General features: G+C 33.8%; 4 protein-coding genes and 3 long non-coding RNA genes across 9 annotated transcripts; 3 read left to right on the top strand and 4 right to left on the bottom strand.

The window, feature by feature from the left end:
• Positions 1-821: 821 nt before the first annotated feature.
• On the bottom strand, positions 822-3,189 carry LOC128390903 (uncharacterized). Of its 2 annotated transcripts, none has more exons than XR_008325718.1 (2): positions 2,862-3,189; positions 822-2,786 (listed from the first exon to the last, which is right to left on the bottom strand). It is a non-coding gene; the product is annotated as an uncharacterized LOC128390903 (long non-coding RNA). The 2 variants fall into 2 exon arrangements; XR_008325719.1 differs by having other exon boundaries at positions 2,915-3,189.
• On the top strand, positions 1,140-1,802 carry LOC128390902 (uncharacterized). Its single transcript, XR_008325717.1, has 2 exons — positions 1,140-1,259; positions 1,605-1,802. It is a non-coding gene; the product is annotated as an uncharacterized LOC128390902 (long non-coding RNA).
• A 1,550-nt stretch (positions 3,190-4,739) lies between the features above and the next one.
• On the bottom strand, positions 4,740-5,734 carry LOC128390905 (inositol-trisphosphate 3-kinase homolog). The gene is made up of 2 exons (XM_053350685.1): positions 5,417-5,734; positions 4,740-5,339 (listed from the first exon to the last, which is right to left on the bottom strand). Exons 1-2 carry the CDS (start codon positions 5,732-5,734, stop codon positions 4,932-4,934), a joined length of 726 nt encoding a protein of 241 aa, XP_053206660.1. The 3' UTR covers positions 4,740-4,931.
• A 322-nt stretch (positions 5,735-6,056) lies between these two features.
• On the bottom strand, positions 6,057-16,464 carry LOC128390878 (uncharacterized). The gene is made up of 2 exons (XR_008325712.1): positions 16,332-16,464; positions 6,057-6,113 (listed from the first exon to the last, which is right to left on the bottom strand). It is a non-coding gene; the product is annotated as an uncharacterized LOC128390878 (long non-coding RNA).
• Positions 16,332-19,353, top strand: LOC128390875 (RNA cytosine C(5)-methyltransferase NSUN2-like). Its single transcript, XM_053350647.1, has 3 exons — positions 16,332-17,211; positions 17,292-18,451; positions 18,523-19,353. Exons 1-3 carry the CDS (start codon positions 16,767-16,769, stop codon positions 18,919-18,921), a joined length of 2,004 nt encoding a protein of 667 aa, XP_053206622.1. The 5' UTR covers positions 16,332-16,766; the 3' UTR covers positions 18,922-19,353.
• On the bottom strand, positions 19,179-21,307 carry LOC128390877 (pyrroline-5-carboxylate reductase 3-like). Of its 2 annotated transcripts, none has more exons than XM_053350651.1 (5): positions 21,151-21,307; positions 20,500-20,851; positions 19,943-20,415; positions 19,700-19,792; positions 19,179-19,534 (listed from the first exon to the last, which is right to left on the bottom strand). In XM_053350651.1, the coding sequence occupies exons 2-5, from the start codon at positions 20,606-20,608 to the stop codon at positions 19,337-19,339; spliced, it is 873 nt and encodes a 290-aa protein (XP_053206626.1). In that variant the 5' UTR covers positions 20,609-20,851; positions 21,151-21,307; the 3' UTR covers positions 19,179-19,336. The 2 variants fall into 2 exon arrangements, with proteins under 2 accessions (XP_053206626.1, XP_053206625.1); XM_053350650.1 differs by having other exon boundaries at positions 20,500-20,648; positions 21,151-21,301.
• A 61-nt stretch (positions 21,308-21,368) lies between these two features.
• LOC128390876 (inactive hydroxysteroid dehydrogenase-like protein 1) lies at positions 21,369-23,596 on the top strand. Its single transcript, XM_053350648.1, has 3 exons — positions 21,369-21,703; positions 22,040-22,162; positions 22,615-23,596. Exons 1-3 carry the CDS (start codon positions 21,427-21,429, stop codon positions 23,253-23,255), a joined length of 1,041 nt encoding a protein of 346 aa, XP_053206623.1. The 5' UTR covers positions 21,369-21,426; the 3' UTR covers positions 23,256-23,596.
• The last annotated feature ends 2,883 nt before the right edge of the window (positions 23,597-26,479 follow it).

The raw sequence follows: 26,479 nt of genomic DNA, 5'->3' as shown, positions 1-26,479 counted from the left end.
CAAAGCCTCTCACAACTTGCAAATTACAAGACGCAAATAAGAAACTTGCTGAGAAAAAAAGCAGAATTGGAACAAAGTTCTGTAGATTCTAATAAGATGAATTCTCAAGTGCCAAACACAAATCTGGAAGAACTTGAATTGAAAAGGGAAGGTGTCAATGATGCACTAGATCGAATGCACCGACAAGCTGATCCTTTTTACAGCTTTCTTGGTTCGAATATCAAAAATCTTAAAGAAGGTGGTGATGTTTTCGAAAGCTGCCTTTCAAGAATCGTGAAAAACACAATGAAAGTAAACTTTAACTGCGAAAAAAAGTTGAATAAAAGCTATTCACTTTGCGAAGACATAGCAGACATAATTTGCGATCTTCAAGAAATTAAAGCAAAGAGTAATAACTACTCCGATACTCCAGACATCAATGAAAAGAAGCTCAAAGATCCACATGGCAATCAATCAACTCAATGTGTAAACATCAACACAGTATCTGATCTTGTTTTTGACCCTGTTCTTGACGAAACGTCTGAGCGGGAAGAAGAAAAAAGCTCAGATGCATGGACAGGCGACCAAAGTCAAAGCGGTGATGTTGATGTGTCAATGTGCCAAAACTCATCAGTTTCTGAAGAACTCGATTCAAGTGAAATGGAACGGTTGAGAAACAAATTTGAAAAGTGGAAATTTATCTATATCGATAAAAGATCCAGCGAAAAGGTTTCTATTGTTGAAATTACTTCATTTTTGCTCCGATACAAATGTAAAGAGGGCAATAAATACACTTGCATTTATGATCAGCAACACAAGTGTAGTAAAAGCTTTGCCAGCAATCAAAATTTAGAAAATCATTTATTCAGCATTCACTACGTTTCAATCTGTCCAATTTGTGAAAAAAGAAGTACAAACAACTTTAAACTTGCCTCTCATATCAACAGTCAACACGCTAATCATGACGCACGAAGCGAAAATTGATTGGCTCAGGGTGGGAGGTGGGAAATGAAATATTGATAAATTGAGTTCTGGGTAAGAGGCATTTTGAACTCGAGGTGGACTGATTATTGAATTGACAGTTTTTTCACTTTTATTCATGAAAATAGTGAATGAAGATAAATTTTCTAACCCAATGTTATTTTTTAAATTTAGTAGTTTGATGACGCAAAAAACTAAAATTGTAACAATTAAGATGATCAAAGTCACACCAAAGGCTGAAAACACATCTGATTGTCAATGAGAGATGTCACTTGATGAGGAGATACATGAATAAACAAGTAAGTAATAGATCACCAGTAGAAACTGCTCAGCACAATAAAGTAACAGTGATTAAACCACCGGGACAAATTGATTATGATTGACAATCAATCAAATTAAATAAATTGTTCGGAATTAAATCATTTGGACAAAACATCTGATCGAAAAACGAAAGTAACGCCATCTGTTGAAAAGAAAAGCAAATATTGAGAAAAAATTTTAAATGTTCCTCACACTGTGTTTTATGTGTTTCAAACACAGTGTTTGTCTTTTAATCAAAGTTGTTGTTTTTCTCTCTTCTGCTAATCCATAATTTTCAATGATTATTAACTTGTTTTCTATTTTTTACGATCTCTCTCTCTCAGGTTATGTGTTAATTGTTGAAGATTTACTGGGTTTGATTGGCGATTCCATCATCTTTTTATCCATCATTCAAGTTGCTCATCATATTCTTTAAATTTCCATCTTTCTCTCTGCGGGTCAATTCATTTATATTTATCACCAATTGAATTTGTAAACAACATGGAAATAAAGATTGATTTGATCCTTGAATTGTCATCAAACTATCAAACTCCAGTTTCTTCCAAAACAAGAAAATATTATTCTCTACGAGAAACTGAGTTTAGAAAATTAACTCGAAGTGGCGCTTCACCTTATCAAATTCTTGGAGGAAATACAAATAATAAAAAGACCAGAAAAACACCTTTTAAGCAAAGGCTTATTAAAAAAATGGTAAAAAATCGAGCGAGAAAATTTGAAAAAAGCTCTTTTCACTCAGAATGACTACTCAATGGAATTGATGGCTGTTAGTCAAGATATTGTTGTTGAAAGTGTTTCTATTTGTTCTTCCGAAAATGACGTTTCTACTCTGACATCTTTACGTCAGCAATTGGCTGTTTCTGTTGAAAAACTGCTGAGAAGGTGACTGTTGCCGAAAGCATTAAAAAAGATATCGATGCAGCGAAAAAAGCAAAGTGATTCCAAAATTCAGCAAAACATTTCAGAGATTCGTGTAAGTCCACAGATCGCCAATGGATCTACCTTGACAAATTCTGACGGAGGTTATAAAAAGTCAAGTGGTGGACTTAATCCTGTTGATAGTTGTTGGACTGACGTAGACGATAAACCTCAAGAAAAACATCGACGGTCTTTAAGACGTGAAAGTTTCATTAAATCGCCTGCAACCCTTGCATCAACTGTTAAGAGAGTCGAGTACCAGGAAAGATTGTACTGCCAATTATCCTACACAACACCACCAAATAAATACCGTTTATTGGCCGAACAAATCAGCAGATCATATCGTTCAAAACAAATCACAGCGACAGATTTGCTTAGTGATAGAGCAAAACAAAAACTGAGAGAGATAGAGAATCTCGATTCTTTAATTTGGAACCATTGGACCATTGGTGACTTTAATCTTAGGAATAACTATTGTCGATGAAATTGAAGACGATGAAGATGATGAATTTAATTGTGTTGATTTTATAATTTTACGTTGATCGTTATTATATTACAATGGAATTGAAATTGTAACGTTTGCCATTAAACTGTAATTTTATGGTCATCGAGAGGTGTATCAATCATATGTATAAATGGGAGCTGGTAATGAAACTTAATATTACCCGAAAATGAAGATAAGATAAATTGTATTGTTTAACAATAGAAGGTGACTTACATGAAAAGATCACCAGAAACAGTGACACAGACAAAAATGTTGGGTTTGCTTGGGTGAAATTTGCTGTCGAATATCGTATCTTCCAAAGATATTTGTTTGATATTGGTTAACCAACTCATTGTTAATGGTGACAATTAAACCAAGTGAAAAATAAAATTAATGAAAACTATTCATTGAAAAGATAAAAAAACTTTTTTAAAAAAGTAAACAATCACATGTTTGGAACACGTTGTTTCCTCACTAGAGACTCCTGGTGGTGATTTTCTCAATCTGTTCGTCGCAATTAATGAAAAAAGGAAAAGTTTTATTACCGGACAAAAGTAAGGAAAGAGAAATGATCTTTATTCAATTTGACCAATTAACCTCCTTCCCAAGAGCCGTTGAATTATTGAACAATATCCATTTACTCTTAGATAGTAATCAGATTTTCAGTAACAATATGGGAAGGAAAGAGCTTGTTAAATGGGAAAAGAAAATTTCATCTCTCTTATCTTGACGAAGACATTTTTCATGTCTTATTATCGATTAGTTCAATTAATCCTCTTTTTCTCTTTCCAGACCAACTAGAAAACCTCAACAACATTCAAGTTAAATGTAAACACTTTCTCGATTCTTTGTGTTTTTTAAGAGAATAAGAGAAATGGTCAAGTCTTTATCTCCACTGGTCAAGTTGACTGGTCTTATCCGTTCTCATTTCTTTTTTGTTGGGCTCAAGTTTAAAAAGAAAACAGGTAAACCTTTAACTAGTTAGTTAGATTCTTACCAATGTTGTTACTACGTGAAAATCGATGAAAATGATTTTTTACCATTGAATCACAATGGTAAATCTCAAAAGTTTCAAATTTTCTCGAAAAAATGAAATTAAGTGGATACATTTCTTTAGAATTTACTAAACAATAAATAATAATAGACGTTCCTGTTGAGATGTAAATCTATCATCAATATTGGATGTTAATGGTTGTATCAATAGTTAATTGTCGTCTCAATGTTTAATTTTTGGTCGTTTGTTTACACCTTGTTCATCTTTCCTTGGTTAGTAAATTAGTTCCATGGATCGCCAAGAGACGAGCACCCGAAGTTGCTGAAAATTGTAGCATTTTTAAATAGCTTCGGATAAACAATAAATTAATACTATTGAACAGAATATGATATTCAAGTTTGAACTCGCTGATTTGTTCGAAACTTTCACGAAAATTGAATGAAAAAAATCGTTAAAAAGTTTAAAAGTTTAAAAGATACACTATGATGCATTTTATCAAGACCATATGATTTAGACAGAAGCAATGATAATTTGTGTTTTTTTGCTAGTCATATGGACGAAAAGAAACAACGATTAGCGCTGAATAGACGCTAATTTTAATCTGTCCCTTATGTGAACAAGTAAAATACAGGGCATTTCATCAAGTTTCCAACAAGTTTTTCTCGAATAACTTTTTTGTTTTTGAGTGTTGATACCCCATACTCGAGTTATGGTAGTTTGGGCCATACTCAATTGTCATATTAAAGTCCTATATTAAGGTATATTAGGTCCTTTCGGTCATTATGTTAGGATACGACTCAAAGGTCATTTGGTGGTCATTGATTGCTGATGCCGATAATAGAACATCCCTTGACGGTAACGGTTCCATGATACAGTGAAATAAATGGTAACATATTTACTATTGAATTCGATTGTGACCACCAAATGACCGAAAGGACCTAATATACCTTAATATAGGACTTTAATATGATAATTGAGTATGGCCCAAACTACCATAACTCGAGTATGGGGTCTCAACACTCAAAAACAAAAAAGTTATTCTAGAAAAACTTGTTGGAAACTTGGTGAAATGCTCTGTATATCAATTTCTTTTTTCTGATTTTTTCGACTTTTTACAAATTAATTATTATTATTATGATAATTTCTTATGGTTTTATAACAATAAATTTATTTTCTTCAAAGGATTGAAGAGAATAGTTGACTTTATCAAAATTAACGGTTGGTCTTAATGCTTTGCAACGCAGTGTAATTGAAAGGTCAAATTGAATGCGATCTTTGTGGGTCATTTACTTTCTCTTGGTTTTCTTTCAAAATATCGATCAAATTTTGCAATCCAGTTAGATAACCATCTTCATGATTTCCAACTATCCAAGGCGAAACATGATCAATGGTGACACCTTTCGGTAAAGGCCGTGTTTTAGCAAAATCCATCATCCAAACACCAACATTAGATTTATCATAGACAATAAGTAAAGAGCTACCGATCATCTCATGGGTCGAGAAAAAGACTGATTTTTGTAATTCCCTTTGCATAGATTGAAGACGACCAATAAGAGCATCTAACTGGTCCCGCCGAGTAGGAAGAAATTCTTGGAAAACGGTTTTCACCTCATCACGAGTTCTCACTGAGAATAATTCTTTGTTAGTAGCTTGTCTTGATTCTGTCTGCTCAATTGAAGATGAGAGAGAGATAAAATTATTATTCAAAAACAAAGTTATTTTTTTCTTTTTTAATTGCTCACCTTGAATCCTTCAATACGGAATCCGAGAGTTGATGTGAAACTTAATTGCTCCCTTAGTTGCATATATTTTAACTTGGTTATTGTCCCTTTTGACTTTTCCTCTGATGATAACGAGTTAGGATCCAATTTAATCATCTTCTTGTACAGATCTTTACTCGGTTCACCATTTGAAACCTCGTCTTCAAGGAAAGTTCTTGATCCCATTTTAATGTCCGTAAGAAATGGGTTGTCAAAGGAATACAGTTGATTGCTAATGCCGATAATAGAACACCCCTTGACGGTAACGGTTCCATGATACAGTGAAATAAATGGTAACATACAGTAAACTACCAGATAATGAGACTGCTGTGTAAATAAGCTATTCTTACGAAGTGTCCATTGCCGTGACGACGTTGTCGTAATTGTGATGACAACGGAAAAGAAAGAGAAAAAAGAAAGAGAAAAGTCGTGATTAGGGACCGTTGAAAAAATTTGTCTCATTATCTGGTAGTCTCATTATCTGGTAGTTTACTGTATTTACTTCCTGCATGAGAGATTTGTAGGCGACAGCTTCATGTCCATCAGGCTCACAATTTTTTAAATCAAGCGCTTGTACCAAACGCATTTTAAGCCTCGCCCCGAGGAACAAACTTTCTTATCACGGAACAGCCTATTCGACCAGAAATCTCTGGTCATATAGTTCCCGAGCCTAAATAACCTGTCTAAGTCTCTTTCTTTTGAATGAACAACAAATGACTTTTTGAACTTTTTCGAGTGAAGAACAAAAATTCTTAACTAAGTGTATCGAGTTATATCGTGTTGATCCGGAATCAATCAAAACTGACTGTTACCCTTGACACTGACACAACTAAAATTACAGGTAAACTATGCTTGAATGTATTAATCCTTTAACCCTACAACCAATTAATCTACTAAAGCAATTAAAATCTTTATAGCTCTTAATTGTTGTTTGATATTATTGTCATTAAAAATGATTGTGATTAAATTGTTATCATTAGAAATGTTGGATCTGTTGGTTAATCAGATTAGTTAGAAAAAGAAACAAACCGATCTCTCCTCATTAGTCAGTTAATTGTGATTTCTGATAATTTAATTGTTTCCCGTTTCAAGTTAATCGCTATCATTTGATTACAGTTAAATTGTAATCAACATTTAGATAATTGTCATTGCCCTTAATTATGTAGCTTTAAATCATCAAAGGTCATTGATTATAATTTAATTTATGATTGTTGTTAAAATGCAAGTTATTGATATGAGTTGATCTTTCACAGTTAATTATGAAACGACAACAAATTGATTAATATTGAGATTCATCAACCTTCATTTACTCTGAATCCAGTTAATCGCTGGTTGTCAATATTGATTGTTGGTTGGAAAAACTATACAATGGTTGAAGTCTATACTGTTTGGATACAATCCACTCAGGTTGTATTTTATTGTTGATTGGATTTTCATGTTGATAACTAGGCTCGCAGAGTTAGTTGTGATTAGATTAGATTTCAAGAGTAAGAATAGTGCTTTCTGCTAATTTAATTACTTCCCGTTTCAAGTCAATCGTTATCATCTGATTGCAGTCAATTGTAAACAGCATTTAGATAGTTATCAATTTGCCCTTAATTATGAAACAACGGGTGAATTGATGACGGATTGTCGCCCTTTTAATTGCTCTGAATTGGCTCGAAGAGTGGACTGTGATCGAAAATTAGATTTCAGAAGAAAAATTGACATTTAATTTATATCAATTCTTGTATTTACCGATTGATAGGTTTACTCTAATTGAATGTTTTCACTCTCACAGATCGTTAATTGATATATTGATGTTTGATTTAAATGCTATCACTGCGACTTTTGTACTCCGTAGAAATGTCATTTTAATTGTGATTAATAATCAGTTAATTGTGAAATACCTTTCCATTTTAATTGCTACCTTTCATTTCTCATCATCTCCTTAATTGTTAATGTTTGCTGTTATCTTTAGTTTTGATTGACAAGAGGACTTAGAAACTCTTGTTTAATTAATTAACATAAACACAATTAACTTTATCATTGAAATTATTGGCTGGACTTCGGATTAGGTCCGCACGTTTAGAGACCTGAAATTTTTTGTACATATAGCTCATGTCAAACTAGATATTATGTGCGAGTTTGTATATGCGGAAAGATCTAGTTCCTGAGATACAGGGCTTCAAAGTTGGATTTTGCCATAGAGCTCTATTTGTAAAAATGAAGTTTTCCTGTATACATACTAATGCTTTTTACCTCTTGATTTTTGTATATGTTATACCTTATGGTATGATGTATTATCATGAAAAAAATTAAGACTCTAGCTATCACGGGTGATTACTTATAGTGTGTTCTTTATGAGACTTTATTCGTCTTTTACTATAATTAATGAACCACTGCATATAGAAGTACTCCCCTTGGTTGAACATCAAGTCAAGGTCACACAATAATGTCAAAGTCATCTCAAGGTCATTAAACAGTCTATTTGCATTTACTTTCGCAAGTAGTTTTGTAATAAAATAACCTATTGAATCACACATAATCGGTGCATTTATACACCGCCAGAACGTACTGAACTGACAATGCTGTATATGTGTTGTATATGCAAATTTTTATCGTTATCATTGTAGCCTTTAAGATCAGAGTACATGATTTAGGAGGATACGGGAAATAAAAACTTAAACTGCTCACCATTCTTTGGTAACGGAGTTCCAGCCACCAGGTGAACAACACCTGTTCAGTTAGAAACTCAGCTCTTTCGCCTTATAGTACTAGCTAGATAAAAGAGCTATGGTGATATTTATCATATGCTATACAGATTGCTTGATAGTACCACTTAAACATCTCTGCACTTAAACGGCGCGGCGAAAATTTTTTTGACCCCTCCCGCCCCCAAGTGGGTGTGGCCGCTAGCAGCCACACCCACTTGGAGCGGAAAATCAAAAATTATATTCTTTGCTGATTCCGTGAATCTACTGAAAGGTTGATGAATCATAGACCTGATTGCGCATGGCTGCATCACTTCTATTTGTATTTTATTATCTATCGTATACCAGTTTGTATATACTCCAAACACATCATTCTGGTCTACAGCGAGCGTATTATACATATCTCTACCAGCGAAAAACATCATAGACTACTCACCATAATTTGACCTTGAGATGACCTTGACATTATTGTGTGACCTTGACTTGATGTTCAACCAAGGGGAGTACTTCTATATGCAGTGGTTCATTAATTATAGTAAAAGACGAATAAAGTCTCATAAAGAACACACTATAAGTAATCACCCGTGATAGCTAGAGTCTTAATTTTTTTCATGATAATACATCATACCATAAGGTATAACATATACAAAAATCAAGAGGTAAAAAGCATTAGTATGTATACAGGAAAACTTCATTTTTACCCATAGAGCTCTATGGCAAAATCCAACTTTGAAGCCCTGTATCTCAGGAACTAGATCTTTCCGCATATACAAACTCGCACATAATATGTAGTTTGACATGAGCTATATGTACAAAAAATTTCAGGTCTCTAAACGTGCGGACCTAATCCGAAGTCTTACCAAATTATTTTATAATCATATCATAATCTGTACTCAGTTTTGTCAACCTTGCATTGTACTCTTCATCTTGTGCTGTGCAAGGAGCGAATGATGATTACATGATTGCCAAAGAAAACTTGCTTATCAAAACGTACACAATTTACTATTCATTGGCAGAACAACAATCAATAATTGACTAAATGTAATAGAAATTCAACCCAACTAGGTATTGTTGATATTGCTCATAAGCATCTCTTGGATAATGGAAGCACGAAAAACATCACCGAAGAGACCAAAAAAACGATCTAATGAGCTGAACAAGCTCCTTTCATCGGGCCCGGTCGCGAAAAAACCTAATATAACTTATGACAGTGAAATGGAAGATGAGGAAGTAAGACTCTCTGTTAATTATACATGATACAATTTACAAAAGGGACATTAGTCTTGTCTATTGATTTACAAGTAATAATGGGATACTACATCTTGCATTACAGGGTATGACGGTAGAACAACTACTATCATCACTTCGAAGACTTGAGGTTCCTGAGGACAAGATCTTCAATGAATGGTCTAGGACATTGGACGAGATGATGATCAAAGAAACTCTTACTAAACTACAGATGTTTGTTGAAACCACACCAAATGGTAATATTAACAACGAAGATCTGTCACTGATCTCACTCTTTCTGAAACAGAGTAATCTCACCAGTGAGATCTCCTTAATCAGCAAAGACATGGGAAAACAAACGGATCCGATGACGGAAAGAAAGGATGATAAAGGACAGAATGTTTTCTTGAGTTACTCTCTCATCAAGAAACGACCGAAGAACTGGCTGGACGTCACTGAACTACCAGTAAAACCGTCATTAAACATCACAATCAAAGAAAATGATGAAAAGCTTGATGGCTTCACGACTAAACGTATTTTCGCTGACTTCTACGAAAAAGAGGGTAATAACCATCTTTTCATTGAAAAAACTATTCCGTTACGAACTGGGATTAAGCTCATTGTAGAATCAGAATCTGCTCGTGAGAAACTAATGAAAGAACTAACAGATTACAAGAAAAAAGAGTGGAACATAGAAGTTCCCAAACTGAGAGATCCTCAGATAAACATTTACATTAACTCTGAGATAAATGAACTTAATGCTGAAGAATGGGTGAAGAAACTAAGACGGTATAACCGATGGACTGATAAACATGAGGCGAAATGGCGATCGACAATATCGCTAAAAGAAGGAAAATACAAGATAACACTGGTGGTAAACTCAATACTGCGCAACGATATTGAGAAGTTTGGTGGTAGAATCACAACAGGCTATCAGAAGGTGGAGATCTTTGATAAATTTAATCTAATAATATGTTTGAACTGCTCACAATGGAACCATAAGATAAACAACTGCAAATACAAGCGCACGTGCGGTTACTGTGGGGGCGCACATCCTGGAAAATGTGAAGCTACTACCAAAGAGAACTGGTCGTGCTCTAACTGTCGCGGAAAAAAGGGCCACTCGGCCTTCTGCACTGACTGTCCCTTGTTTCTGGAAAAACTAAAAAATGAAATGGAAAAAACAAATCATCAATACACTAATGTATTTATTGAAAATATGAGACAATAAAATGTAACTCACCTAGAACAAGTTTCTACGGGGCAAGAAAATCTTATCATAATTGCAATTAAACTTTCTTATTTGCTGGATCAACATTCTTGAAAAATTTGGACAATTGAAATAATATGCGGAATGGCCTGGGTTTCCACAACGGAAACAGAGCCAATTCGCCTTATTAGCACAGGGACATCTTTGAGTCACATGTCGTTGACCACATTGGGCACACAACGGGGGATTTCGACATTTTTTAACAGTGTGTCCCAGTTGTGAGCAATAATCACAACATCTGAGGGAGAAACAGTCGTAAAATTGAATTGTAAATCCTTCAATTGTTAGGATGGGACTTGTCAATGATTGTCTGTAGGCGGTGGGAACTTCAACAATAACAGAAGTAAATCGATTCCCATGGGTAATATTCTTGATTGTGTACTGGTCACTCTGCTCATTAGTAAGGAATTTATAAAGAGTCTCCACCCCTCCTGCCAATTGAGTTGGTAACAGAAATTTGAGTGTTGGTGCATATATTTGACCAATCTGCACTGAATGTCCCTTTGACTCCAACAATCCGATCAACTGGTTGACGGAGTCACTTTCCTGTACCATGACTCGTACACATTTATGGCCTCTCAATACTAAAGCGCTAGAAAAAGGGGTATCACTCAATCCTTGCTGTACTTGAGCCTTGAGCTTGAAGATATTTCTTTCATCTACTGAAGTCACCAATAAAACTTTAACTTGAGGCACTGAAATACTGACTACACCAACATCATGATATAATTCGGATAGTTGCATGGCAGGTATTAATTAATAACCAACCACCAGATGTCCTTCGAGCAGCGATATTCTATAAACAGTAAAAAGAGCTGATTTTTTCTTAAATTGTCTAGTTTAAATTACTGTTGCTGATAATTAATATAAATTGTGAATTTTCCTTAGTATCTTTATAACCATGAATACAACAGGATGAATGAATATAATGAGCTAAAAAGAGCGGGCGTGGAACTGCTGAACGGTGATGATCTCTCACAAGTTATGGTCTGGTTTGGTGGTAATCTGTATGATAGAAGGAAAGAAAAGATCAAAAGAAAATTATTGGCCTTGTACCGACTCACGCCTGATGATATCAAGAACATACAAGTTTATGACTATAAGGATGAAGTGGTTGTCCTACTATTTATTCCAAAAACGCTAAGGAATCGGCTGAACACTAGAGATGGAAACGTTATCCGTCTGGAAGGAAAATGCTTTCAACTTTATGATCTTCCGGAACCAGAAATGATGAAACGATGGATTGCTTTGGATGACGACGAAAATGTTCAGGAAAAAAGAAGGGAACTGATAAAACAGCGAGGGTTAAAAGGCCTGATAATGGTCAAGATACCAGTAATTGAAAACAATGGGAATGAAATTAATGAAAGTGGGAAGTTGATGATTGATCACCAGATGTCGACTCTAACTGTGAAAGTCAACTCCCCTTAGCAACAAGCACTATCATAAATCACGTTCTTCTAACTCAATAATTGCTTTAGTGATCATTATCTTCTTCCTGTTTCTTACTAATTAGTTAATTAATCTTTTCCTCCTTTCCAATTACAATTGTGCTCCAGAAATGACAATTGGCTATCCAATAATCGCCAGAAGCAACAGTGGCTTCAATCGTGGTCCTCCGAATACCCTACATTTTATGACAAAGAACATGAATCCGGCACTTGCACTGCTGGACATTAAATTGACCTTTGATGATACTGACCAAGTGGACACGATCAGCCGACTGTTGACTGACAATCCTGTGGTTAATGAATGGATCCAATCGGGTATTACAATAAATGATGAACCTCGGGAAATGCTTTTCAGTATATTGAAAGACCAACGTGAAGAATTGGAACTTGCGATTCATCGGCAAGAAGATTGTGGGACTGTTAGTGTTAAGAGTATGACCAAGGTTCCACTTTTCAACCTGGCCTACAAAGGGACACACAGATTGAGTTCTGAAATCATTGTCAACGATCTGATAGATAATTTTGGATTCTATGAAATATCGGCGCGATTAGAGCAACCAATTGGCGGTTACCACATGGTTTCACTGAAAACGAATCAAAGGGAATTAATGGCTGACAACAACTGGATGTTGACCTTGGAAAACGATGCGACAGCTTTTGTGGTTGATGATATTGGGTATAGACAATGCTTATCCTGTCATCTAATTTGGCCGAAAAGTGAAATGATTAACCATGATTGCACCTTGGCTTACCTTTGTTCCGTCTGCAACAGACCATACCATGGAATCTCTTACTATTGTAATGCTCGTCCTGAGTGCCGAACATGCTTGTTTAGAGGCAGACCCTACAACCATCCGAGCAATCACCCAACCTGCGTCTCGTTAAATGAAATCTGCGATGATTACGTCAATGGCCAGATCAACACTTACAATTATTTGTGCCTCATGACCTCAACCGTCGATCCTCAAAACTAAGCCGAAAGATGGAGCAACAAATTGGAAACCATCAGCTGCTGCAACAAACCAATGGACTAACCAGCATTCATACCAACAAATACCTTCCCACTAATAAACTTAAATCAAGTCCAAATTAATACTAATTTCTCACTACTAACCTCATGTCAAGCAATTGTAACCCTTCTCCTTCTCCTACACTCCTCTATTTCAACCGTACAATTCTAAAATTCAATGCAAACAAGATAATGATTCAACTAAAATAATTATATGTTGTTACAAAAAGACCAATAAACGTGATGAAAATAGAATTAATGCAACTTAACATCAATCGTCGGGTGAAAACATTAATAAAGTGTCAACAGTGGGTGAATGGTGGCTGGGGTAGAATCGCGATACTAAGTGAAACGACCAATACAATGGTAAACATCAATGTCTCCAAGCGAAAAGCAATGACAATTAAGGCCGCGATTCTTGTTAGTGAAGATATTAATGTGATTCGAACCTACAGCTTCAGTGATTCGGTACTAATGGTCATGTTGGAGATCAACAAACAGTACATATGGATTGTTTCGGCTTACAATAAGCCTGAAAAGAATGAAACTCTGGAAATATTGCGAGAACTCGTAGCAGCAACAACCGATCAACCTATGATAATTGGAGGAGATCTAAACGTTGAATCGGCAATTTGGAGCCCGAAGGTGAGAAACCATCGTTATACTGTTGAAGGGTCGAGGAAAGCATTGGAAAACGAGCTGATAAAATACAATTTTCGGTCGGTCTTGACAATTAATGGCAATCATTTCACCAGGAGGAACAGAAATGGGAATCACTCGGCCATTGACTGTATTCTAGCCAACTTCCCGTTTATCGTAACAAGTCAACAAGTTATTGAAAGTAATGAACTCTCAGATCATTGTGCACTCATCGTAAAATTGTTGACAAAAATAAGATCCACTAGATTGAAATTGAGACCTTGGTGTAATTTCACGGAATTGGATGCTGTAGATAATGGGATAAAACAGATTCTAATGGCTCCACTAATGTCAAGGAAAACGACAATACCAATGGAGAACAACGAAGGGAATCGGACAACGAAGGGAGACGGATGACAAAACGTCTAAGACAAGAAAACAATTTTACAATAACAAGAGATCTAGACTATCGACTACAAGTATATAAGGCAGCAAAAAACCATCTAAAATTGACAATGAAGACAAAAAAATTCTGGTGGAAATACAAATCATTAAAACTTCAACATATCAAGGTTAATGAACTAAAAGAGAGATTAGAGAGACACTTCATTTATGAATTTGAGCAGATACACTCGACTGAAACAAGGAATCACTTTGCGTATGGTTTAATGCAAGAGGAAGTAGAATGGTGTCGAAGATTCAACTCAAAGACGTCGTCGGGAAACGCTGATGATTAAACTGTAAACGAATGGCGAAGATTCAAGCGACTGAATATTGGGTTGGTAACTGGTGCCCTTGATGCGATCCTTAGGAATGGTCTTATACCTGTAGCGTTGAAGATTAGTGGTGGGACCAGAATTCCCAAACCGGATGGAAGTTATCGAATCGTTCGTACACAATCTCATTTAATGAAGATGGTCGATCGAATACTTCTAATGAGAATAAAGGATTCGATAACCGAGATAATTGAGGAGGAGAATCAGTTTGCCTATTTATCTGGAAGAAACAGAGAGCAACTTTGGATAAAGATTTTAAAAGGTCTGCATGAGGGTAAGACTCTGTTTGCCATGGATGTGGCGAAAGCATTTGATAAAGTATCCAGAGAAAAGATAATCGAGAAACTAAAGACAACGACGATTGATAAACAAGATCTATCGTTGGTGAGAAGTTTTCTGACAAATCGAAGTACCCGACTAAAAACCGAAAAAGGCTACGAGCTAATACCAGATGATGAGGGTACACCACAGGGGACGTCTCTAGGGCCGACACTTTTCAATGTAGCGATGAGTATTGTGGTTAAAGAAATGAAAAAAATTCAAGGTCTGGAGATTCTCACGTATGCGGATGATATTTTCATTCTGGTGGATGAAAAAACGGTTTTTTATGAGAAACTGAAATGGTCATTAAAACTTGTCAATCTAGAGCTCAATGATCTAAAAACATGGAAATGGAACTTGGAAAGGATGGGGAAAAGTGTGAATAGTACGAAGAGAACGATACTTGGCTTTGATGCGAGACCACCGACCTACATTGAACAGTTCAAGTTACCCACGAAAACGGTATTGTCACCGCGAGAGAGGGTTAGAATGTCAGTGATGGATATTGAAGTGATAAATCGTGTACTTAAAGCGAAGTTAATAAACATCTTTGAACCATGGACACCATTATATTGGCTTAAGAGGCAAAATTATGAAGCTTCATTTAAAAGAATATTATTACTTGGTCGGAAGCGAATCGCGAATGAAATACTCGCAGGTTATGTGTCGGATTGGTGGAGTTATGTGCTTGGTCTTGAGAATCCGGCCCACACCTTCATCTGGAAAAGTCTAAGTATGGTGGATGAAAGTAATGATGATGATTATCCTATGATAAAGGGACTAAGAGGCCTTCTAAACAATATTAACGATCGGAAAATCATTGTGAACGAAATGCATATTGAGCTAAACTCGATCAAAAGAATGAACATTGATGTCAAGAACGAAGGAATATTATGTCAACGAGATGCCCAAACACACAAGCACTTTCGATTAACTGACGACTTACGAAATGTGAGAATACTTTTTCAATCTTGGCTGAATAACATTGAGATAACGGAAAGAATGGTCATAAGAATAGATCCTTCATTCAAATCATATATGAAAAATATTCACGTAGACCGTGAAAGAAATGATCTTGTGATGATTCAATACAAACGAGTTCAATGTGACGAGCTACTGGAAGAGGAAGAAATAGAACCAATTATATGTCAAATTGACAATAAATTACTGATTAAAAATGCTGTAGAAAAAGCTGAATGGCTAATATTCAACAAAGAAGCACCGGAATTCTTACGAATAATGATGGGAAACAAGAGGAAAAGACCTAAACGTATCCCATGCATTTTAATAAAACGATTAAGTGGACTATTTGGAAAAAGAGACAATCAAATAGCGACACTAATGTTGGAAAAATGCCATGATTGGTCGTGGTGGGAACTGGACAAATGTTTCGCAGAGCTTAATGATCTGTTGAAGAGAATGAACTAAGTGAAATCTCAAATAAACCGCCAAATACTCTGGCGAAACGCCAGGGTCTACAGTGTTAAATCACTATAAATAGTCTAAATAACCAGAGAGAAAAGTTTAATCAGTTTTCAACTCTAATTAGTGAATTCTTATTTAATTAATGAAAAGTGATCAATTAAATAGTAAAAAAAGAAATACTAGTGAAATAATTAAAAATCGTTTCAGAAAATTCAGTTTTCTTTTTCATGTGAAAATATCTCATGTGGTATCAGTGCTTCTGGATTTTGATCTCAAAATTTGCCTTTAACTGAATTAACATTGGATTCAATTCATTAAGACTTGATCCCATTTCTGGCTGTTTAGGCTTAACCTCTTATCACCCTGTAGTTGATTGCTTTTTCTTTGGTAAATTTGTTAATTCTCATAGTTAAATGTGATCAATTTTGATTTTCGTTGTTAACATTAACTGCCATTCGTTGATTGATTAGTAAATTCAATCGACAAACCAGCTAACCACATGAATTGACCCCAAAAACCAAATGATTTCAAGAAAAATTTTCCCAATTTGTAACAATGTTTATCAACCATCACAGTTGATTACTCGTTGTTACTTTAATCAATTTAGTCGATTTATTTTATCATCAGCTAATTTCCAACAGTCTCAACGGTTGTTTAACACTCAATTAAGGCGAAACAATTACAACAGATTAGAGAGAGTTAAGTTATCTAGTGTTAACCAAGATGAAGATGAAGATGCTAATCAGTTTCTACCATTGGATGAATTGAAAAATGAACCATTTGAACAATTCCTAAAGGCTCAAGAAATGGTTAAAGATGAAAATGAATGGAATCAATTAATGACCATCATGAGGGAACCATTACCAACATCAATTCGTGTTAATAAAAATCCATTTAATCAACATCTCTTGGTAAAAGAATACATGGAAACCAAAGCATCATCGGAATGGTTTGTTGATACTTCCGGTTAGAAACAATGAATTCTAATTTTAGAATTTACAATTTTTCCATTTCTAACATAACAAACTTTCTCTTTTCTCTTCCAGGTAAACAGTATTTATCAAAATATCCCTGGTACCCGGAGGGTTTAGCTTATTACTTTGGCCGTGATGCTCCTCTTAATAAGTCAAGTTTCGGTTTTTTTGCCAAAAGTGGAAAATTTTCCGGATCAGTTTATTTCCAAGAAGCTGTTTCAATGATTCCAATATTGTCTCTTGATATTAAACCGAATCACTCAATTCTTGATATGTGTGCCTCACCTGGTTCCAAGACAACCCAAGCATTACAACAATTAAACTCATTTTCACCTTTAACCAACATAACGGGCTGTTTGATTGCGAACGATATTGAAACAACCAGAGTTGCCAAGTTAATTGTCCATGCGAAACATTTATGTTATCCCCAGTTAATTATTACCAAAGGAAATGCTTCCAATTTTCCTCCACTTCAAGATGACAATTTACCAACATTTTACCATAAATTTGATCGGATTCTTTGTGATGTTTCTTGTACCGGCGATGGAACCGTTAGGAAAAATCATGGAGTCTGGAAAATTTGGGATCCAATTTTTTTCCACCGTTTCCATTTTAACCAATTAAAGATAATCAAACGAGCTGTAACCCTCCTTGCAAAGGATGGATTAATTGTCTATTCAACTTGTAGCCTTAATCCAGTTGAAAATGAAGCAGTTATCGCTTCCCTGATCAATCAATCAAATGGATCCCTGGAATTAGTTGATTGCCACCAAATGTTTCCTTCGTTAAATTGTATTCATGGTCTTTCAAGGTGGAAAATAATGCAACCCGATGGATCGATAATATCTGATTATTCAGAGAAAAATGATGAAAAAGTATTGGAATCCATGTTTCCCCCTGAGAATATTGATTCCATTGGTATTGATCGATGTCTCAGAATTTTACCTCATCATTTTAATAATGGTGGATTTTTTATCGCTTTAATTAGGAAAAATGATCAAGTTCCATGGGAATCAAGTTTACCTTATCATAGACAGAAAGTTGATGAATCAATTAAACTGAAATTCTTAAATTCTTATGATCCAGATTGGTTGGAAATTAAGGAAACATTTAAATTACCTGATGATTTTCCTTGTGAACAATTAGTTTCATCGTCCGAGATTAACAAAAGGATACATTTTGTCACGAAAGATGCCAAAAGGATAATTATCGACAATTCTGATAAACTAAATGTAAGAATAATTTAATTTTCCAATTTCGAACTTGTCATTTTTTTAAACTTACATATTCTTTTAATCAACAGATTATCCATGTTGGTGTTGGAGTTTTCGAACGAGTCAATTTGCAAAAACAGTCACAATTTAGATTAATGTCCGAAGGATTTCCCATAATTTTACCTCATCTTCCCGATGATTTGATTATAACCGTTGATTTGGAAAGATTTCATCAATTAGTACTCCAAGGAAGTGAAATTAATTGTGCCAAGGAAAAGGAAATGATCAATTTGGATAATGGTTCTTATGTTATACAATGTAAATTAATTAAGAATCAGAATGGATCCGATGAAACAATTACACTGGCAGTTCCGATTCTTAAATTACATGGACGAGTAATTAGATTCATTTCTCATGCTGTTAAAGTAAATTATTTACGATTATTAGGATTTCTTACTCAGAATAATTCTGATGAATCATCTACTTGATTGAGTGAACATTATTGTTGATTATTAGCAATACTTTACACAAGTTAATTTATCAAAAGAAAGTAAAAATTATCCAATTAAACTGGAAAATTTTCTTTTGATTATGTTGACAGTTTTTTAAAGATTTCTAATGATACAGATAATGAATGAATCCTTCAAAATATATTGTTAAAGTTGATTAACTTTGATATTATGTGTGTGTGTGCTATAGTTGATATATTGGTCCAATTGTTTAAATTAATTTGGCAAGAAAAACATAAATGATAAGTATTATGCTGAATTAGACACGATTAATATGTATACGAAAAAAAATAATAACATTGATTGAGGCACTTGATTGCTGGTGATGCGATAAATGAGATAACATTTGTTTTTGTTTATCCCCAAACGAATCATTTTGTATCAATTAAATTGTCTATTTTTTATCTTGTTTCCCTTGAGCGACTATTTTACACCGAACTGTTGAAGCTTCCACCGCATCCATTAATATACCACTGAATCCGGCTTTGTCCAAAGAGTGTATTCCATAAATAGTTGTTCCTCCGGGTGAGCAAACATTATCACGTAAAACATATGGATGAGTCTCTGTCTCTTGAACTGTTTTACCAGCTCCCTTGATGCGAAGAAGAGATGAAGATGCAGAAAATAGAATAGAAAATGAATTTACAAGTTAAATAGAAATATCGAAATGTATACACATTGGAATAAAAGAACAATAAAATGGGAAAATCTGTCAAAGTTCATTGAAGATAATGGGTGGGAGAAAATCGTCTCTTACAATGACAGTTGCAGCAGCAATTCGAGTTGCCAGGGTTCGATCTAATCCCATTTTAACTGCACCATCACTTAATGCTTGTATTGCTGTGTAAATCTAATTTAGATTAAGATGGAGAGAGAGAGAAAGAGAGGAAAAGTCGTTAAGCCAAAGAGGGAAAGTGATATTTAACTGGAAGACATTTTAGAGAGAGAGAGAGGAAACAGAAGGACCAATTTGTCTATGTTGATATACATATAATCTTACAAATGCTATTCCACTTCCGCTGAGTCCTGAGATGATATCAATTAGCTTCTCTTCAACTACTGGGAAGAAGGAGACTGTTGATGCAATATTTTGAAGCTTCTCGAAACCTGAATAGTTGTTTCTCACTGAACAAGCCCAAACTCCGGCACCAACTTGAACACCAGTGTTTGGAATTGTTCGGACAATGTTTAATCCTTTTCCAAGAACATCTTCCAAACTTTCTATGGTTAATCCAGCCATTACGGATACTATGTGTCCATCGAAACAGCTGAGAAGTGCACGAAAGGTTGACCGATTCTCGGTAAATTGTATTGGTTTAACGCATAAAAATATTGCACCATCGGTACCAGAGCCTTTGACTTCTTTAACCAGATCAGCGTTTTTAGTTGTCACCTGACACCCGAGTTTACTGAATTTCTCTCCACTGGCTGTAGTTCGAGTGCTGATGATGATGGTTGAAGGTTCAACTTTTCCTGAAATAGAAAAAATTATCAAATTTTTATTCGATTCAAGAAATTGATTCGATGTTAGATTGAGATGAAGAATAATTAACAAACCATATTTAATGAGACCAACGACTATAGCATAGGCCATGTTTCCACCTCCAATGAAGCCCATTTTGGATACTCTTCGAGCGGTTGATTTATCGGATGGTGATTTGTCCATGATGAATATTGATTATTTCAATAAAGAAACAAAAAAGAAACTGGAAAAGAAAACAATCACTAAATTGTTTTAAATTTGATCTTCAAGATAATCAACTTGGTTAGAAAATGGATAAAATGTTGACACATCTAAAGAGGGCAAAAGAACCAAATCAAGACCCTTAAGTTGTGACACTTTCCGTTAAATCACAATTTCCACACCACTTAAACCAATTAAAGAAATTAGAAGTACGATAATCAATCACTAAATCACAGATAAAGGGCAAATTAACATGGGACAGAGAGAGAGAAAGATAAAGATAAAGAGTGAGAGAGAGCAAAGACAGAGAGACTCATCTCAATCATTCCAATATAAACAGGTTAAAGTGGATATAATTAATAAAATGATCGGAAGCTAAATAATTTCCAATCAACAGAATCAATGGAAAAGAAAAAGGCACAATTTAACTAACAATTTATGAAGAGAAAATGAATTTTTCGAGAAAACTAACCGGTTACCAGAAAGAGAAAGATGTAAACATAGACAGAGAAAAAGAAACTTACCTGGAAGAAGAAAAAAAAATTAAGATGAGAAAAAATTTTGCAATGATGATCAGTATAAAGAATACAAGTGATTGTTGATGACAATTGAAGAGAAATGAAGAGAAAACACCGAAGAATAAAAATATAAACAGAAAATAAAAAGATACGAAAGTGAGTTTGATCGAGAGAGAAAAGAAAGTGAACCGAAAGAGAAAAGAGAAAAGAGAAAAATAAGAGAAAAGAGAGAGAAAAAAAAGAGAGAAGAAAAAAAAAATTCTATTCTAAAAAGAGAATAAAATGAGACCAGTTATCCAGCTGATTCTCTTGGTTTTTATTCTTTTCTTTTATTACTTCAGTGAAATTCATTTAATGGCTGGTGTTGATTCTTTTGATTTACTCTTTAATCAATCATCTAAATCTTTTTACGGTTATCGAGATACTCTCCTAATTCTTGGAATCTACTATGCGACAAGAAAAAGTATCTCTCTCATTGGCGATCTCACAATTGGGGTGAAAACATACCTATGGCCTAGAGTATCACCAACGGATCTTTCATCTTATGGTAAATGGGCAGGTAAGTTAATCACTTTTCCATCATCACAAATCATGTTAATCACATAAAATGTGATTGTCCCTTTTCCCAATATATAATCACTCTAATTGATCTTAATCCACCCTCAATCTATTTCTGGTTTCAATTGTTTTCTGTTTTCCTTTCCTTTTTAGTACCTTGGGTTTTTATTTTCTCTTCTTCTATTTGTGTTCTTCTTTTTAACCTTTTTTTTTATTATCATTTAGTAATTAAAAATTCTACAAACATGATGATGATGATTATCTATTTTACTTTGATAATTATCTCATTTTATTCTATTAATCTGTCTTCACTTCTCCCTTCTTTTTTTTGTTTTAGTGATTACTGGTGGTAGTGAAGGGATTGGCCGTGGTTATGCTTTCGCTTTGGCTGAAAGAGGCTTGAATATTGTTCTGATTGCTCGTGATATGATGAAATTACAATCCACTGGAGATGAGATTAGTAAGTATCTTGTTAACCAATTGACCAGTAATCAGTCACTGATTATCAGTGTTAAACCATCTAACTCATCTGATTGATGATGATTATTATGGGTTGAGTTTTATATGTTATTACTATGGAAATAGATTCTAATTGATAATCAAGGAAAGGTGGTGATGGGCCATCATGAGGCATTTATTTTTGGATACCAATTAAGGATTATATTTGGCTGGGCTATTATTTTCTTCAAATGTTAATTAATTACCTTATTACTTGATCTTCTTTAATATTTTTCCATCATCATCATCATCTTATCAAGATGAATTTAAACCTGATCACTTAAAAATACCGCGTTCAACGCGGCGCGTAAACTAATTTACTAATTTACTTCTAATTTTTTCTCTCTCTCTCTCTCACTCTAATTTACCTTGGTTCCTTTATCATCCATCATTTCTGGTTATTTGTTCGTTTAGGAGATCGTTTTGATGTTGAAGTGGAACAAATCTCAGCTGATTTCAATGAAGGTCCATCAATTTATCGGTTAATTGAACAAAAGCTTAGAGGCAAAGAAATTGGTATTCTGATTAACAATGTTGGTGTTATGCCATCAAGACCTTCACCATTTTTGTCTAATGATTCTGATTATTTGCAAAGGCTTCTCAATGTTAACATGGCCTCCGTTTTATTTATGACACAACTTGTACTAAGAGATATGGTTTCCAGGGAGAAAGGAATCATTGTAAATATTTCATCGATCGCAGCTTACCATCCATTGCCTTTAATGTCAGCTTATTCAGCCTCCAAGGCTTTTATCGACTATTTTTCCCGTTCACTTAACTACGAGTATAAAGATAAAGGGATCATTGTTCAATCAGTTATGCCTGGTTATTGTTGTCCATCTCAAGAAAATGATTTCAATAACATTCTGACCACACCTAGTTTACTATTTCCTTCAACATCAACTTTCGCTGAATCAGCTGTTCAAACCATTGGTAAAAGCTCACGGACACCAGGATATTGGCCTCATGGTCTTTTAACTTGGTGCATATCAAAAATACCCCAATCAGTTTGGTTTCCTCTTGTTTCCATGATTCAAGAACAGTTGACCAGTTAAACTGACCTTCAATGGTCACTAATTTCATTTGCATTCCCAGATGAAAACAAGAAAAAAAAAGAAAACAATATGAAAGAAATCAAATCGAACCAAAAAAAAGGAAAAGGAAACGATGCCATTGCCTAAATTATTGTGTAAATGAAGCGCTGATAAACAGTCAACAATAGAATTTTTGAATTCAAGTTACATCAGAAATTAATGACTGTAATATGTGTACAATTAACAATTACGATAATTGTACTTTATATATTCCATTAGCGCTGTTATAATTGTCTTTCTGATCTCACCTCTTTTCCCTCGATTTAACTTTTAAAATTAAATTCACTTTGTTTTCTTTCTGATCCTATCCTAAATCAATAACCTTAATTGCTCCCTAATACTAGATAATTACCTTTGTATTTATCATTTTGTTATTGATTGGATAAATTGAAAATTGTAAATCATTTCTATTTCAGATCTAAAAACTATCTTGGGATTTCAACCAAACAAGCAAAAGGATCATTGGAATAACCTGTAAACGATGAATTAATCAGCGACCCAACCCTAAAGCCTGATGATTAAAGTGAATCTCCAATTCACTTTTCTTTAATGGTTCCAGGAAAATGTATCATTTTACCAGAAGAGAAAAGAAACAAATTGATCATGTTTATCATGGATTCTCTGATCATCTTATATGAACTTCTATTCAGAGAGAATCTTTTTCTCTTCCAATGACAATGGAATCAAATTGATTGGAGTTAAGGAAAGAAAAAAATCGAATCCTTCAAATCTTTTATTCTTCTTCAAACTGGACAAGTGATGATGGACAATTTGATTAACCCGATAGATGATTAAAGAAATGGTCTCAATGAGAATCCATCCTAAGAGTTAACTATTAACCAGAAAAATTAACTTGATTAACAAAATATCACGATCAATGGAGACGTGAGATTTTGAGTCATCAAATCTAATCATCAATTGGAAATGATTTAAAATTATCCAATTCTAAGGTTCTAATATGAGATGGAAAAACGATCATCTTAATTGTTGAGGAACAATCGATTTAATCAAATGATGGATTGTCACAATTACGAACATTGAATTAGTGACACTCTTATTAATCCAACAATAGTGAAACAATTTAAATTGTGAGATCTAATTACGGATTGAACTAGAAAATGGGAAAATCAAGATAAATTGTTGTGATTTTCATGATGAAGTAATTTAAACAAATTCAATTATAAACTAATCAATCAAAAGATTATCCAACTCTTGGTAACATGTAAAAATCATAAGCTGATAATGAAGCGGAAAGCCAATGATTAAATTTAATCACTTGAGATGTCAATCAAATCTGTTAATTATACAGATATTGGGACACACTGTTGCAAACACCCTGAGGGTACAAAAATTAGTAGACAAAATTAAATTGCTACTTCAATTTAGATTGTCCAATTGCGATGATTATCAATCTGTCTAAATTGAATAATGTCTATTAATTAATGTTAATCAAACAATCAGTTAATTTTTTTTCTCTCTCTCTCCAACAAAAAATCAACCAATAGATTAGGATAATAACCATTGATCATAATGTTTAGTTAAATTTGTGACTATTGATTTTTTCTTAATTGTTGTTAACCATTAACGATTTAATTTAACAACATGAAAACATCCGTTTCTTAAATTTGAAAGGTAAATTATCAACAACAAAATGATTAACTGATTATGTTGTGAGATTAAATTGTCTTTTAATTAGTTTGATGGATTAACCGAGAAAATGATTAATTAGTGAGAAATTAACGTTAATTATCACTGTTATCAAAGTCTCTCTCTCTCTCTCTCTCTCTCTCTCTCTCTCTCTCTCTAATTGTTACTCTTGATTGTTTCAATTGGAAAACAGATTAAGATTAATTTTTTTCCAACAATTAATTATCAATTAGCCGGAAGGTTGTTAATTCATTTCAACGACTCAACCGGATCACCGTTAATTTCAATCTTAATTGTTTACAATTAAATTTAATTAAATGAGTAAGACGATATGTTTTCTGAATATAATGATTAACCTGGATGAATAAATCAACAATTAAATCATCTTTAGTTAATCACCTGAGAAAAACTTGATTAGTGGTTAATCATATCCATGGATCATTAATTAAAACAATTAACAAGAACACATAATATACTTACAATTAATCACCAATAATCGTGATGTGTGTTCAACAATAATACACCAATAGATTTCAATTAACTTTAATCACTAATATTAAATTTCCTTATTGAAATTAATCAAATTAATTGATCACTCAAATTAGATTAACAATTAGCAACAATTGAAACTTTAATCTGTGATTAACCAAAAACAATAAAATCAATCCAATAATTGTAGTTCCACAATTCACTCTAAACATTTAATTACGCTAATCAAGGGCTTAATCAATCTGATTCATCATTGATCTTAATTGTAATTAACTTCAAATTTATTGAAAAATTTTTTTCACTTTGATCATTTTAGTTGCAACTCAATCCAATAGATGGCAGCACATGTCACAAAATAAAAAGTTTTCAAAATATTTTCAAAGTTGAAATTAATTTTTCAATTGTAGCGAAAATTAAATTAAATTAAATTTATTATCAATGTAAAACAATTAATCATAAAGATCCCACCAATGCTACAGTAAAGTTTGAATAATAATCTATCGATAAGTCTGAATCGGTTAACCTTGAAACTGAAAAAAGTAGATCAATTTACTAACCAAATGAGTTGATTACAAAAAGTAAAGTTAATTGTTGACCTTTCGTTGGATTTTCAATTGATATAAAAGGCCCGAAAGAAAAGCAATTAAATATCAAATTTCGGATTTCAAATATTCAATAATCAGATGCAACAATTTGTATATTAACCAACCCAAAATCCAACCAAAGGTCACTGAAAAGGTTAATGAAAATCAAACATTGACAAACAATCAACATTTGATTGATGCCAAAAAAAAGACGAAATCTAGTAAACAATTGAAGGATAATGAATGAGAAAAGCAATGAGAAAGGTAAACTTTAATGAAAAGGTGAAAACAACAACAATCAAATTAAACCAATTCTCAAACAATCAAGAAAAAAGTAGAAAATAAATCACAGGAAAGAATAGTGAAAATCTAATATAACAACTGATTAGAACCAATTACAAGTTAAATTACTTAGTTAATAGTATGAATTGTAAGCCCCCCTTTCGATGATCAATTTAATTGGTA

The sequence above is a fragment of the Panonychus citri genome, unplaced genomic scaffold, assembly GCF_014898815.1.
Source record: "Panonychus citri isolate SS breed McGregor unplaced genomic scaffold, ASM1489881v1 Contig00130, whole genome shotgun sequence".
In the NCBI taxonomy this organism is placed as follows: Eukaryota; Metazoa; Arthropoda; class Arachnida; order Trombidiformes; family Tetranychidae; genus Panonychus; species Panonychus citri.
This window is presented reverse-complemented; position numbering and strand designations above follow the sequence as displayed.

Coding starts and splice junctions, on each gene's coding strand:
- LOC128390875 (XM_053350647.1), top strand. CDS start 16,767: ATGATTTCAAGAAAAATTTTCCCAATTTGTAACAATGTTTATCAACCA. Junction 17,212..17,291: donor ATGGTTTGTTGATACTTCCG/GTTAGAAACAAT, acceptor TTTCTCTTCCAG/GTAAACAGTATTTATCAAAA. Junction 18,452..18,522: donor ACAATTCTGATAAACTAAAT/GTAAGAATAATT, acceptor TTTAATCAACAG/ATTATCCATGTTGGTGTTGG.
- LOC128390877 (XM_053350651.1), bottom strand. CDS start 20,608: ATGGACAAATCACCATCCGATAAATCAACCGCTCGAAGAGTATCCAAA. Junction 19,793..19,942: donor GCGGAAGTGGAATAGCATTT/GTAAGATTATAT, acceptor AATCTAAATTAG/ATTTACACAGCAATACAAGC. Junction 19,535..19,699: donor TTGCTGCTGCAACTGTCATT/GTAAGAGACGAT, acceptor CTTCGCATCAAG/GGAGCTGGTAAAACAGTTCA.
- LOC128390876 (XM_053350648.1), top strand. CDS start 21,427: ATGAGACCAGTTATCCAGCTGATTCTCTTGGTTTTTATTCTTTTCTTT. Junction 21,704..22,039: donor ATCTTATGGTAAATGGGCAG/GTAAGTTAATCA, acceptor TTTTTGTTTTAG/TGATTACTGGTGGTAGTGAA. Junction 22,163..22,614: donor ATCCACTGGAGATGAGATTA/GTAAGTATCTTG, acceptor TTGTTCGTTTAG/GAGATCGTTTTGATGTTGAA.
- LOC128390905 (XM_053350685.1), bottom strand. CDS start 5,734: ATGTTACCATTTATTTCACTGTATCATGGAACCGTTACCGTCAAGGGG. Junction 5,340..5,416: donor TCCGTATTGAAGGATTCAAG/GTGAGCAATTAA, acceptor TCAATTGAGCAG/ACAGAATCAAGACAAGCTAC.